The sequence below is a fragment of the Saimiri boliviensis genome, chromosome 3 (genome assembly GCF_048565385.1).
Source record: "Saimiri boliviensis isolate mSaiBol1 chromosome 3, mSaiBol1.pri, whole genome shotgun sequence".
Taxonomy (NCBI): domain Eukaryota; kingdom Metazoa; phylum Chordata; class Mammalia; order Primates; family Cebidae; genus Saimiri; species Saimiri boliviensis.
Window position 1 is genome coordinate 69,285,898 of NC_133451.1, and position 14,421 is coordinate 69,300,318.

At 36.9% G+C, this 14,421-nt stretch overlaps 2 protein-coding genes across 6 annotated transcripts in view; one reads left to right on the forward strand and one right to left on the reverse strand.

The window, feature by feature from the left end:
- Positions 1-14,421, forward strand: part of ART3 (ADP-ribosyltransferase 3 (inactive)) — a 105,698-nt gene that overhangs the window by 15,149 nt on the left and 76,128 nt on the right. The window lies entirely within an intron of this gene.
- On the reverse strand, positions 8,096-10,269 carry CXCL11 (C-X-C motif chemokine ligand 11). The gene is made up of 4 exons (XM_003931997.4): positions 10,118-10,269; positions 9,412-9,538; positions 9,243-9,315; positions 8,096-9,024 (listed from the first exon to the last, which is right to left on the reverse strand). Exons 1-4 carry the CDS (start codon positions 10,176-10,178, stop codon positions 8,995-8,997), a joined length of 291 nt encoding a protein of 96 aa, XP_003932046.1. The 5' UTR covers positions 10,179-10,269; the 3' UTR covers positions 8,096-8,994.

Consider the following 14,421-nt stretch of genomic DNA (forward strand, 5'->3'; position numbering starts at 1 on the left):
GACTACAGGCACGCACCACCATACCCAGCTAAGTTTTTGTATTTTAGTAGAGACGGGATTTCAGCATGTTGGCCAGGATGGTCTTAATCTCCTGACCTCATGATCTGCCCTCCTTGGCCTAGGAAAGTGCTGGGATTACAGGCGTGAGCCACCGCACCCAGCCTAAAATTCCAATTTTTAATTGAGCTGTTTTAGTAAGTGCTTTATGATCTGGCTGCTACCTATTTGTCCAACCTTACATCATTCCCTCTCAAGCACTATATTCCAGTCAGTGGCCTTTACACTGGCAGTTTTATCCATCTGAAATGCCGTTCCTCCTGTTCGTCACATAGAGAGATCCTTCTGGACATTTAGACTTTAGCTTGCTTGCACTTTCTCATCACCCAGTCTGAAGCAGGCATGACTTTATTTTCATTCTCTACATTGGTATTTCTCACTATCTGATATTCAGTTCTTTTTTTTTTTTTTAAACTGGTGTAATGTCTGTTTCTCCACACTAGAATGTATGCCCCAGGAGAGCAGGGAACTAAAATGGATATGAGAAGCATTTGGTAAATGTTGGATAGAAGGATGGATGAATGAATCTTCACAGACTTTAACAGCATACAAGGATTGTATTTCAAAAAGCATTTCCATTGGTTCATAAGATTTCTGAATTTGACATGAGTATTACTGTTTTCCCTAGCTTTAAGAACCAAATTTAATTTGAGAAGACTACAATTTCCCCAGAAGTTAGTTTAGATTTAGGTTGGTAAAATTAATACAGATAGTCTCAGCTAGCTATAGGACAGACTCTTCATTCCAAGAACTCTGTGGTGAATATAGAGTGGTGCCCCAACAAAACTTCTTCATTATTCCCTATTTGTTTTCTGTAATTAAGCACTGAATAAATGAATGCAGAAATACAAATCTCCTCAGTGCATATTTTGTATACAACCATGGATGGTGTTAGAAGGAGGAGGAGAAGTAGACTTGTTCTCATTGTTTTCTGTGTACTTTCTGTAGGGAACTAAGCTAATCTCAGGGAATACTGAAAGGGATAACATCCAATATTTATCCTTGATGGGTTTACATTCTAATTGAAAAGACCAAAAACTATGAAATGATAAATATCAATAAAAGAAACTTTATGGGCTCAGCATGGCAGCTCACGCCCATAATCCCAGCACTTTGGGAGGCCGAGGCAGGTAGATAACCTGAGGTGAGTAGTTCAAGACCAGCCTGGCCAGGATGGTGAAACTCTGTCTCTAATAAAAATACAAAAAATTGGCTGGATATGTTGGTAGGCACCTGCAATCCCAGCTACTCAGGAGGCTGAGTCAGGAGAATCGCTTGAACTTTGGAGGCAGAGAGTCGAGATCATGCCATTGCACTCCAGCCTGGGCAACAAGAGCAGAAGTCCATCTCAAAAAAAAAAAAAAAAAAAGAAACTATGATTAGTACCAAAAGAGTGGTGTTATACAAAATAAATAATATGGAGGTTCTTAGGAGCCTGTACTCATTAAGGTCAGAAGTTTTTAGAAGATCCCTCAGAAGGAAAGACCTCAGATGAGCCATAAAGTGTGAATTTTACTTAAATAAGTGGCCAGGAAAGGAAAGCCTGTGCAAGTACAGATAAATGTCATCAAAAATAGTAAAGGGGGGCCAGGCACAGTGGCTCACGCCTGTAATCCCAGCACTTTGGGAGGCTGAGGTGGGCAGATCATGAGGTCAGGAGATCAAGACCATCCTGGCCAACATGATGAAACCCTGTCTTTACTAAAAATACAAAAAAATTAGCTGGGTGTAGTGGTGCATGCCTGTAGTTCCAGCTACTTGGGAGGCTGAGGCAGGAGAGTTGATTCAACCCAGGAGGCAGAGGTTGCAGTGAGCCGAGATCGCACTATTGCACTCTAGCCTGGGTGACAGTACAAGACTCCATGTAAAAAAAAAAAAAAAAAAAAAAAAAAAAAAAAAAAAGGTAAAGGGGGAAGTGCAGTCAGGAAGGTTGGTAGTCTCATAGGAGTGATAATGCCTTGTTAGGATTCTGTAAAATCTGGTCCTCAGTTTTTCCAGTACAGAAACTCATTTTTCCTAATAATCCAGAGTAAGCATGTTCTCAGAGACTTTACTCTGCTAACCAAATCTGAAAGAGACTAAGATGAAAATTAAAAGACAGTGTATCCATTTACAATGAGAACTTTTTCAGTGACTAGGATGATTGGTTCTGGTATCCAAGTCACCCCTTTCCCAGGATCAGATTACCTGGGAAATGGAATTAGTATCAGAACAATGCCTAGTGAGCATAGAATCAAATGAAGGACGCTTCTCTTCTTGTTTTAAATGGGGGTCAACTCAGGGGAGAAACTGATAAATGTAATCAACATGGAAAATCATTTAGAAAAAAAAAATCAAACTTTTGAGAGACAGTAGCAAGCCCACTATCACTTATTTCACCCAAAGCCAAGACTGCATGTGTCATTTGAATAAAAATCTAAATGATAACTCTTTTTAAATTTATATTTCTCCCAATTTTTGCAAGGCTTATGGTATATTTGCTTTCCTAGAATTCACTGATCCGAGGGTAGTTTTGAAAGAAAATGAAAGTTAAGGAAGTATCCTGTTTTAGTTTCCGTTTCAGTTGCTGTTGATTTATCTTTAAGCCTCTGATTGTGGCATCAGGTCAAAAAAAGAAAACAAAAGGAGCAGTCTTCCCTGACAGACTTGTGAGTGCAGACCAAGGAAAAGATGCTTTCCTGGAAACTATGGTGCTTAGAAGAAATTTTCTAAAAAGTGAGCAGGAGGACATCAGTGATTTCTGCAGACTGGGAATCCCCTCAGCTGGTGCAGAATATGCCTTGGAAAGTATGGTAGAGGAGGGCAAAGCTTCCCCTTTATAGTTTTCACTCTGAGCTCTCAGAAGATTCCCTGAGCTGACAGTGTTCAGTCATACTGGTTACATACTTTTCAGTTACCCATGTATCTCATCCTACATAGCCAGCCTAAGCAGAGGGCCAAGTGCGTGCTGGCAAAGTGGGGGATAGTCCCTAACAATCATCATGGTGTTGGAGGAGGCAGGGGCTCAGAGCAGCTTCTGTTTGGATACATTTTAGGCTATGCAGTGTTTCTGAACTCATGCACTTGAGAGGACATTTACAAATATGGCAGACTTAATCATTTGCAGGAAGAGACAAAATTGGAGGACATTACAATAAAGTAAATGTGTTTAGGGGAAGTATGGTGCATTTCTTTCTCCTTCCCATAAATAAGATATTTAAACAAAATAAATTAGAATTTTGTGATATTTTGTTGTGTTTTCAATAAAAATCTTCAGAAAATATCTAGTTTTCATTTTAATTGATTCATTGGTTGTTTTTTGAGAGGACTCTTGAGATATGATGTAGTTCAGTAAAGCATGTTATTCCATATTTTAGATTATTCAGTTTTCTTCAGGCTCTTATTGACAGTTCTTTTTGTTGACAATTTGAAGAATACTAAGTCAGGATTTATTATATAAAGTCTATAATTCACTTTAGGGCATTTCCAATTTAGTAGCAGTTTATTGAGCAGCACCAAGGAACTATTAATACTTTGTATTTATGGTGCCAGGATTTTAGAACATGTTCTTCTTAGGGACTTAAGTGAAACTATGGTTGCAGTGTTATGTGATAATCTCAGACTTGCTCAGTTTCATTACCTGTGTCTGGTAAATACAATTTGTAGACAAGAAACGACGAAGCAACTAATATTGCCTCATTCATCCCTTCTCAAAAAAAAAAAAAAACAACGAATTTGTGTGTGTGTGTACTACTTAAAATGCATAGAATGTGCTGACCATATCATAAAGATTTATAATTGTTGGCTATAAAAATCTTTTCAGAGGTGGGGTGTGGCTCATACCTGTAATCCCAGCACTTCGTTAGGCTGAGGCAGGTGGAGGCATATTAATTCCATGTGGGCATATTAGGTCCTGTACTCAGTAGCCAAAAATAATCAAGTAAAATCTTTCTTTTTCTAATAGTATTATCCAGAACTACTCCATTTGTTTGAAAGCTCTTGTTGGCTAATTAGAGTAAACAGTCCTGAAATTTTGAGTCTTCAGTTCCATGTATTTAAAATCAAATCTGCAGTTTCTTCTGCTAAACCACATCTTCCCCCTGATATCCCTGTTTCTGTTAGTGACAGTACTATTCTGTCAAACCTCAAAAGTTCAGCTTTTTTTCCTTCTCTGCCTTAAATTTAGATTCAAATCCTTTACATGTTCCTTGTTTCTTTTTCTCAGCTTCAGCTTTCACATCCAATCTGTCACTGCCTTGATTCTCTTTTTACAGTGTACTTGTCATTATATTTCTACTCTCACCAGTGCCCCAGTACCACTTAGGTTAGCCCTTCTTTTATTTTTTGACACAGTCTTGTTCTTGTTTCCCAGGCTGTAGTGCAATGGTGCAATCTCGGCTCACCGCAACCTTCGCCCCCTGGGTTTAAGGATTCTCCTGCCTCAGCCTCCCGAGCAGCTGGGATTACAGGCAGCGCCACCATGCCCAGCTGATTTTGTAGTTTTAGTAGAGATGGGGTTTCTCCATGTTGGTCAGGCTGGTCTCGTACTCCCAACCTCAGGTGATCTGCCTGCCTCGGCCTCCCAAAGTGCTGGGATTACAGGCATGAGCCACCCTGCCTGGCCAGTATTTCTTGTTTATATGATAGTAAAATACAAATAACATAAAAATTTAGCATTTTAACCATTTAAAAGAGTACAATTCAGTAGAATTAAGTACATTCACAGTGCTGTGAAGCCGTCACCATAATTTAGTTTCAGAACATTTTCATCACCAAGAAACCCCATACTCATTAAGCAGTTACTCTTCATTAACACCTTGCCCAAACCCCAGTCAACTAATTTGCTTTCTGTTTTTATGGATTTGCCTACTCTAGATATTTCATGTAAAATGAAATCATACAATATGTGGTCTCTTGTGTCTGTCTTCTTCTACTTAGCATATTTTTAAGGTTCATCCATGTTGTATGTAGCATGTATCACTACCTCATTCCTTTTTATGGCTGAATAATCTATTGTGTTTATACCACGTTTTATTCATTCACTTGTGGATGGATATTTGGGTTGTTTTTGCTTTCTGGTTGTTGTGAATAATGCTGCTATGAGCATTGGTGTAACAGTTTTTGTTTAAAGAGTTGTTTCAGTTCTTTTGGGTATGCACCTAGAAATGGAATTGCTGGATTACATAGTAATATGTAATTACTATAATTCTGTTTAACTTATTGCAGAGCTAGCCCTATTGCTTTTCACACCAGTATTTCCCAAAACGTGGGATACTACCATGTGCATTGATATTGACATTTATTATTGGTGAATTATTCTCTCTTTAACTTCAGTCCCTCTGATTAATTCAATCAGGGAGAATATTAGTATTTTTTCATTGTATTTTGTTTTATCATTACAGTTTATTTCCATGACGTGCATTACCAATTTCACATGTACAGTAGTGAAAGTTTACTTTTCATGTAAATGTATGTAAAATAAAGTGGTACACAGAGTTTGTAAAAATACAGTGAAGATCAAACAAAGAAATGTTAAAAAAAAATTGGTAAAGATGTTATGAGAATGCCTTGAAGCTTTGGAAATACAGACCTGAACTATTGCAACTGTTGCAGCAAATCCCAGCTGATTTTCCTTCCCCAATCTTTCCCACTTTCAATCAACCATTCATGCAATTCCCGGAATATACAATGACTTGGATAGGGTCACTCTCTTCTTCACCGACATTTAATGAATCCCCATTTTGTACAGAGCAAAATTCAAGGTTGTTTATCTACATGTTTCATGTCTTTCATCCTTCCAACCAAACAAATCTAATTATGATTCCGAAAAATCACTTTATACTTCCTACTGCTGTACATTCCCTCATGTCATTCCTCTGCTGTAAATTCCTTTTCCCTTAGTTTATATTGCCATTCAGTAGAGTCTGATATGTACCAGACACTGTCCTGTTGGCCTGGACTACAATGACTTTCTTTTACACTTATGAGCGAGTAGATATTAGGCACAGGAATAATCCATTAATTACAATTGCAGTAAGTAGTATGATGGAAAAGTAGAGTGTGTTATGGAAATAAACAGTGCACCTAATCTAGTTGAAGCTGAAGGGGTGGTTTCAAAGGCTTCTTGGAGAAAATATCATTTAAGCTGAGACCTAAGTAATTAGGAGGCATTAGCTTAGTGAAGAAATGGGCAGAGAGAATAGTATGTACAAAGGTACCAAGGTAGGGAGGATCTTGGCTCAAATATATTGTTAATATTTCATATATTTATTTTGCTATGAAGAACTTTAGGTGTATGTTTTCTTCTTAATAATAATAATGTACTGGCCTATAATATTTAATAAACTTCTTACAAATACCAATTTATCACGCAGGCTTAATTCTGAATTTTTTTTTTTTTTTTTTTTTTTTTTTTTTTTTTTTTTTTTTGAGACTGGCTTTTGCCCAGGCTGGAGTGCAATGGTATGATCATGGTTTACTGAAGCCTCAACCTCCCCAGCTCAAGTGATCCTTCCCAGCTAATTTTTGTATTTTTTGTGGAGATTAGTTTTTGCCATTGCTGGTCTTAAACTCCTAGGCTCAAGCCATTCACCTGTGTCAGCTTCCCAAAGTGTTTGGATTAGAAGGTGTGAGTCACCACACCCAGCCAACTATGTGAATTTAAAAAAAAAAAAAATCACTGTAAGTAGTCAAAGATTAGATTCAGATCTTAAAACTATCCAGGGTGCCAGGTGCAGTGGCTCAAGCCTGTAATCCCAGCACTTTGGGAGGCCGAGGCGGGTGGATCACGAGGTCAAGAGATCGAGACCATCCTGGTCAACATGGTGAAACCCCGCCTCTACTAAAAATACAAAAAATTAGCTGGGCATGGTGGCGCGTGCCTGTAATCCCAGCTACTCAGGAGGCTGAGGCAGGAGAATTGCCTGAACCCAGGAGGCAGAGGTTGCGGTGAGCCGAGATCGCGCCATTGCACTCCAGCCTGGGCAACAAGCGAAACTCCGTCTCAAAAAACAAACAGAACAAAACAAAAAAATTATCCAGGGAATTTATATGGAAGTCCCAATCTCTACATACAGATTTATATAGATTTATATAACACATTTATTATAAGTCTATATTATGTCTATAACCTGTATAATAATACAATATAGATATACCTGATTATAATCCTATAATAAATATTTTTATTTTTCAAACATATGGGTGCCTATATAAAGAGTACTGCTGTCAGTCAAAGCTTTTGGTTACGCAGAGAAACCAGCTCTGGCTATTTTAAGGAGAAAAGGAATGTAGTTGGAGGTTGAAGGATGCACAGGACAATGGAGAATAAGGCTTGGAAAATGGACAAAGACCTAAGGGAGCTAGGTGATAGAAAGGACTAGCCAGAGTCATGCTACAGGAACGCACGTTGGGAAGCCACTACTGTAAGCCTTTCATTGTTGCTGCTGCTGCTGCCAGGCTTTAAATAATGTTCTTAACTAATAGTATCTTTGTGATGCCAGCTGGAGTTCAAAATCTAGGGTACAAACAGCTTGGCTGAGTCCTTGTTATGGCTACAGGAGAGGATCTTCTCTCTTTTGGCCTCCCATCAACCCTCACATAAGGGATTTTCCCCAAGTTAGAAGGGGGTTTGGACTATCAAGACTGCCCACCCAGCCAACAAAACATACAACTATCTTTCCCACCCACCCATTAAAATATATTTCTAAACAGTTTTGCATAATGACAGATAGCTGTATGTTTTTTAAAATATAAGGCAAAATTGTTCAAGGAATCTCAAATGTCCTGGAAAGTATATAGTTGGGGTTTTTTTTCAAGAAAGGTTGTGGCAGTTTATTAGAGAAAAATGACTTTGATTCTTTAAGCTAGTCTTAGGTATACCTAAATTTATATAGGCATGGCCGAAGAAACTGATTAGATTATTTTTCTAAGAAACAGAATCACAAAAAGTAAAGGTGATTGCCATATATGTGTGTGTGTGTGTGTATATATATATGTATATATATATATATATATATACATATATATGTATATATATGTATGTTTATTTTTCAACATCTTTCTTTTGTAGAAAAAAATTTTATATTTCAAATATGTCCAAGATATTGCTAACATTTATACAGATAGATAAAACCAAAATGTACAGTAAATATACCTATCACTTCAAAACATCTCAATGAAAATAAGTTGAAAAACATTAAATTAGGACCAATGCTACTAATTTGGTTATAAAATATGTCCACTATTGCGTATACTTTTTTCATAGTACATTTTATGAATTACATTTCATGAATTGGTTATAAAACAAAGCAAATGATGCATAAGAACTTTTTCCCTACATATTCATGTGCTACATGATATTTGGGGAAAGAAATGTGAATTTGCATGAAAAAATATTTGAGGAATATTTTGCTACACATAGATGCATTTAACTCATAAGGGCTTGACTCCAGTAATAATGTCAGTATCTCCACTGTAACCACAGATAGTAATATCGTATAAAGATCAATACAGACAGATGACTTCTAGAGATAGAAATGTTCTCATAATCACAACAGAATAGTTATAAGCATCAAATCTAGAAGATTCTGTAACCTAGAAATGCATGAATGTATAATACAGCAAGTAAGAATGTGAAAGCACTTTGTAAACCCAGATGGTATCCAGTCTTCTTAAGGTAGCTTTTCCTAGAAATCGATTTAGTTGTTGGACTACTTTGGGCAGCAGAATTCTGATTGCCATTCATTTAGGAAGACTGTGTTTCTGTTTTTGGTTCTTTCACCCACCTTCCATCCTTCACATAACAGTATAAAAGTTTATAGTCACAAAACTATGGAAAAATCTCAGTTTCCTTCTGCGGAATTCTTGTCATTTCAGTAATCACAATTAAACTTGCTCTAGGTTTTCAAATCCTCTTTTCCAGGATTTCGTATGTTTTGATATACTTCATATGTTTTGTTATTTTTCAAAATTCTTTCTTTCAACTTTCTGGAATAAGAAAACAAGAATTTTACTTTCTTGGGCTTTCCCTCATGACATCTAAACACATGTAGTAAGAAAGAGGCTGTTAACAACCAAGGACCCCTTAACAATATTTCACACAGGATAATAGCAGAATCTTTCTGTAGTTGTCCACTTTATTTTCTTTTTCAAAAGACTGCCTTGGATAAAACAGATTATAGCATGGGAATAATCTGGTAACTTACTTTGATTATAAGCTTTCCTTGCTTCGATTTGGGATTTAGGCATCGTTGTCCTTTATTTTCTTTCAGGGTAATACTGTTAAAAGAACATATAAAAGAGTCTTAAAGTTTAGATGCAAATACATGAACAAAACAGCCTGCACCAGTCATCTTCAGCAAGTTCATCACTTACATCACTTCTATTTTGTCACAGTTGTTACTTGGGTAAATTATGGAGGCTTTCTCAATATCTGCCACTTTCACTGCTTTTACTCCAGAGCCTATGCACAGACAGCGTCCTCTTTTGAACATGGGGAAGCCTAGAATAGATCACAGCATTAGTTAGTAATGCATCTGATTGCAACAGATGGTGTGGTTTATAATCCTGGTGGTGAATGTGAGCAGAGTTTTCATTAAGGATAAAGATAGTAATTTGTCAAATAGCACTTGACACAACTGTTACTGGGAAAAGGGTTAAGTAAGATGATGATTTTCTCTCTAAATCTGTAAGTGAATCACTAAAACGCTAGAAGCATGAAAGAAGTTTATTGGAGACGAAGCTTCTTTTGCCCCTTGATTTTATCCTCAAGTATTTTCCAAGGAAGCTTGTTAACAGTATTGCTGTATAAAATCTTAACAGACATGTAAAACTGTTCCTAAAGGCTTTTTGCCAGATATTGTAGCCAAATAAAAAATTCCATGAAGTTCTTCATTTCTAGTTTGAAGAATCATCTCTAGTACCTTAAACATGTCCACCATTTCTTTGCCAATGCTGTAGTAACTTCTAATCTGTGAGATTAAATAAAACTTTATCATGTCTTTCAGGATAAAAGTGGAAGAAAAGACATTTGAAACTAGAAAAGGAACTTTTAGGTTGAGAAATAAAAAGTACTACATACCTTGAACAACTGTGGCACAGAATATCACAGCCAAGGCTATAGCCATGCCCTTCACACTCATGTTTGTTTTTTGCTGCTGCTGCTGTTGCTGCTACTTCAGGTTTGCTACTCTACTTGGAGTAGAAATGCTGAACATGAAAGGAAATTCAAAATTGGTGTATATATAGAGAGAGCATTTTATACACGAGTAACTTTTTTATGGCACAGGAATTTCCCTCTTTGAGTCATGCACCTTTCTTGCTTCCATGAGTTTCTGTTTTGTTCTTTTCTAAAGGCTACTGTCCCTTCCTATTTGTAGTTGTGTTGAAAGTGATAAGAATGTGAAAGCACTTTGTAAACCCAGACGGTAGCCAGCCTTCTTAAGACAGTTTTTCCTAGAAATCATTTAATTGTTGGACTACTTTGGGCAGCGGAATTCTGATTGCCATTCATTCAGGAAGACTGTGTTTCTGTTTTTGGTCCCTTCATCCACCCTTCATCCTTCACATAACTACACAAAAGAATATTCTGAAAAGGTTTTTTTTCTCACTTTTGCTTTTAAGTCCAAACTCTTATTATAGATAAGTCCTATATTATTTGACACGAGATGACCTAGATGACCTTTATTTAATTTCATATTTTTGCCTATTAATGAGTGCCTAAAGAAGTTTTCCTGCATTTCTGTATTTATGTCCGTATTGTTTTGCATTTTCATCAATTTTTTTTTTTTTTTTTTGAGATGGAGTCTCTCTCTGCCACTCAGGCTGGAGTGCAGTGGCACGATCACGGCTCACTGCAACCTCTGCCTCCGGGGTTCAAGCAATTCCCTGCCTCAGCCTGCCAAGTAGCTGGGATTACAGGCCCCCACATAATTTTTATATTTTTAGTAGAGATGGGGTTTCACCATCTTGGCCAGGCTGGTCTTGAACTCCTGACCTTGTGATCCACCTGCCTTGGCTTCCCAAAGTGCTGGGATTACAGGCATGAGTCACTGCGCCCAACCAACAATTTTTACTTTATATATTTTATTGTTTTGCTTTATTTTTAAGTTAAATTTTATTATTTTATATTTATTTTATTCTGCAAAGTTTTTATTATGGGCAGATGGCGGGGGCTCCGTCCTTCTTGACAGCTGCTTTCCTCATGGTGGCCAAAACGTTGCCCGGCTTCTCCTGCCTTTTTGCACAGATGTTTGTTCCCACCCTTTTCTTTATTAACTTGAGGGCACGCACGTCTGCCCTTGGAGACCATCAGTAACTTCATGCCACATACCTCTGGGATCATGTCCTGCACGAACTTAAGTGTGTTTGGTCAAGTGCCCACCGTGGCTGTGCCTGGGCTTCCTCACGTTCTTGGTTACCTTGTTGAGGCCCACAGCTATAGGGTAGCACAGAATCATGGCTGCTGCCCTCTAATGGCGGTGGTGGAAAACTATTATATATATATTTTAGCACAGTTACTTAGTACATGAATTTGTAGGAGTTGTGTTAGGGATCATAAAAAAAAAGTGATCCTCTTTCCTTATGTGGTGATTTTACCTCTGAGATTCTACTTTGATGTAATTTCTATTTTTTTATCTTTATCTTTTCCTCTTAAGCTTCCTAAATCTTTGTCTTAAGTGTATCACTTGTAAACACTTAAGAAAATCATATCTAAGGAGCTTTCTAATGAGTAAGCTTAATAAAAATAAAATATATTTATCGTATAACTGGTAATCTGTAATTTTTTAATGATTCCTTGCTGATTTATGTTTTCTTTGATTTCTTTCCAAATTTAAATATATTTTCTTTAACTTTTTGAAGCATTTGTTTTTTTTTTTTTTTTAAATGAGATGGGTCTCACTCTGTTGCCATTCTGGAGTCCAGTGGCACAATCATAGCTCATTGCAGCCTGAACTCCTGTTTTCAAGCAATCCTCCTGCGTTGGTCTCCCAAATTCTAGAATTACTGGCATCAGCCAGGCTGCTTGGCCTTCCTTAAGTAATTTGAAAGGAATTCATTGTTTTACTTTGATATTCTTAAAATTTTTAAAAAGTTTCTACTTGAATTTTTCTAATTATTTACATCAGCTGTCAATATTTTTTGGCTCCTGTCTTTGTAACATGAGAAAATCACTAAATTTCTTTCAAGCATTTTCTCTTATTTCCTAGTTTTACCAGCAAAAGTTGGTGTAATCTGGGAATTTATAGCTGGTTTATTACTTTTAGATTATCATTTTATGTTATTCAGCTTCTTTTTTTGATAATTATAATTTGCATTTTATCTTGAAATCATATATTTATTTAGATATAATCCTACATTTAAATTCTTTAACAACCATTGCTAGTCTTTAAAACCTTTGAAAGTCTTTACAGTAGTGTCCCATTAAATGAGAAATTGTAGAAATAATTCATTAGTTTTAAATTGTGCACTTTTCTAAGTAGCGTGATGAAATCTCACATCACCTTGCTCCATCACTTTATCCCATCACATAGACATTTTATCATCTCATAGCATCACTAGAATAGTGAGTAGAGTACAATTAGATATTTCCAGAGAGAGACTACACAATCAATTAACTTTTATTACAGAATATTGTTGTAACATATAATCTATCTATTACTGTTGATGCCCTTACTGTACCTAATTTATAAATTAAACTTTATTATAGGTATGTATGTATAGGAAAAAGCACAATATATACAGGGCTCAGTACTACCTGCAGTTTTAGGCATTCACTGGGGGTCTTGGAGCATATTCCCCAAGGATGGGGAGGTGCTACTGTATTTTAATTAGTTTCCAAATAGCTAGAATATTCCTTCCCTCTTTTCCATTCATTCATTTAATGTATGTAAGTAGAGACTAATTTTCCTATAGGAATATAGGTAAAGTAAAAGGAATATGTTCTTGGAATTCATAAATCCTTATCCATTTTTTAAAATGTTGCTTTTTATTTTCTCAGCATTAGAAACACATTAGAACATAGTTGTTAATAGGGAAGGCTCTGGAGTCAGCCTGTGTTCAAATCCACACTTGATTATTTATTTATTTATTTATTTAGAGATGGAATCCTGCCCTGTATAGCCCAGGCTGGAGTGCAGTAATGCAATCTCGGCTCACCACAACCTCCGACTCCTGGATTCAAGCGATTCTCCTGCCTCAGTCTCCCAAGTAGCTGGGATTACAGGTGCTTGCCACCATGCCTGGCTAATTTTTATATCTGTACTAGAGACAGTGTTTTGTCATGTTGGCCAGGCTGGCCTTGAACTCCTGATCTCAGGTGATCCTGCTGCCTTGGCCTCCCAAAGTGCTGGGATTTTAGGAGTGAGCCACTGTACCAGGCCCTCATTCAATTATTTATGAGCAAGTTACCTCAACTTTTTGAGGCTGTTTTCTCATCTTTAGACTGGGGATAATAATAGTACTTTTTTTTTTTTTTTTTTTTTTTTTTTTTGAAACGAAGTCTCACTCTTGTCACCCAGGCTGGAGTGCAGTGGTGTGATCTTGGCTCACTGCAACCTCTGCCTCCTGGATTCAAGCAATTCTCCTGTCTCAGCCTCCCAAGCAGCTGGGATTACAGGCATGTGTCACCATGCCTGGCTAATTTTTGTATTTTTAGTAGAGATGAGGTTTCACTGTGTTGGCCAGGCTGGTCTTGAATCCCTTTTTCATAGGGCTATTGTAAGCTAGGTATTAAAAGGTAATGCATATTAATCACTTAGAAAAATATGTGGCTCTCAAAAAGTATTAACTGTGGTTATTATCAGTGCTCTTTCCTAAACAGGCATACATCTAACTTGTTTTCAGCTGTTTTTCAGCACTAACACAAACACAACCACTTAATAAAAGATGAGTTGATATTGTTATGGCATATAAAAATATTTTAAATCATAATAACCATGAATATAAAAATAGCACACTAGTAAAAATCAGTTACAGAAAGTGCATGAAGGCAATAGCATAGTTCACTTCTTTGGGTGATAGATCCAAAATTATGCAAAATAAGGAGGGGGATTGGTTTTATGCTGTAAACTTTTTACTTCATCTCCTTGAACCACAAAATAAGCCTAATTAGGCTTTAGCAGGTGCTAATACGGCTGTTCTTTCCTTTGATAACACTCTCTCCCCTCTTTACTGCTCTTCCTCCCAGTGTTCCTGCCTTAGAGTTTCCTGGAAAGCACTACCCTTTTTTGTAGTAGTTCGTTTGTTCGTTTACTCATTCATTCAGCAAATGTTTATTTTAGCTGTCTGTCACATGTCTGGCACTCTTTTGGGTATTGGAGATACAACAGTGAACAAAACTCACCAAGTTCTTTCCATGTGTTGCAAATTTCACAACTTTCTGCC

Coding starts and splice junctions, on each gene's coding strand:
- CXCL11 (XM_003931997.4), bottom strand. CDS start 10,178: ATGAGTGTGAAGGGCATGGCTATAGCCTTGGCTGTGATATTCTGTGCC. Junction 9,539..10,117: donor CTGTGCCACAGTTGTTCAAG/GTATGTAGTACT, acceptor GATCTATTCTAG/GCTTCCCCATGTTCAAAAGA. Junction 9,025..9,242: donor AAGGAAAGCTTATAATCAAA/GTAAGTTACCAG, acceptor TTCTTATTCCAG/AAAGTTGAAAGAAAGAATTT.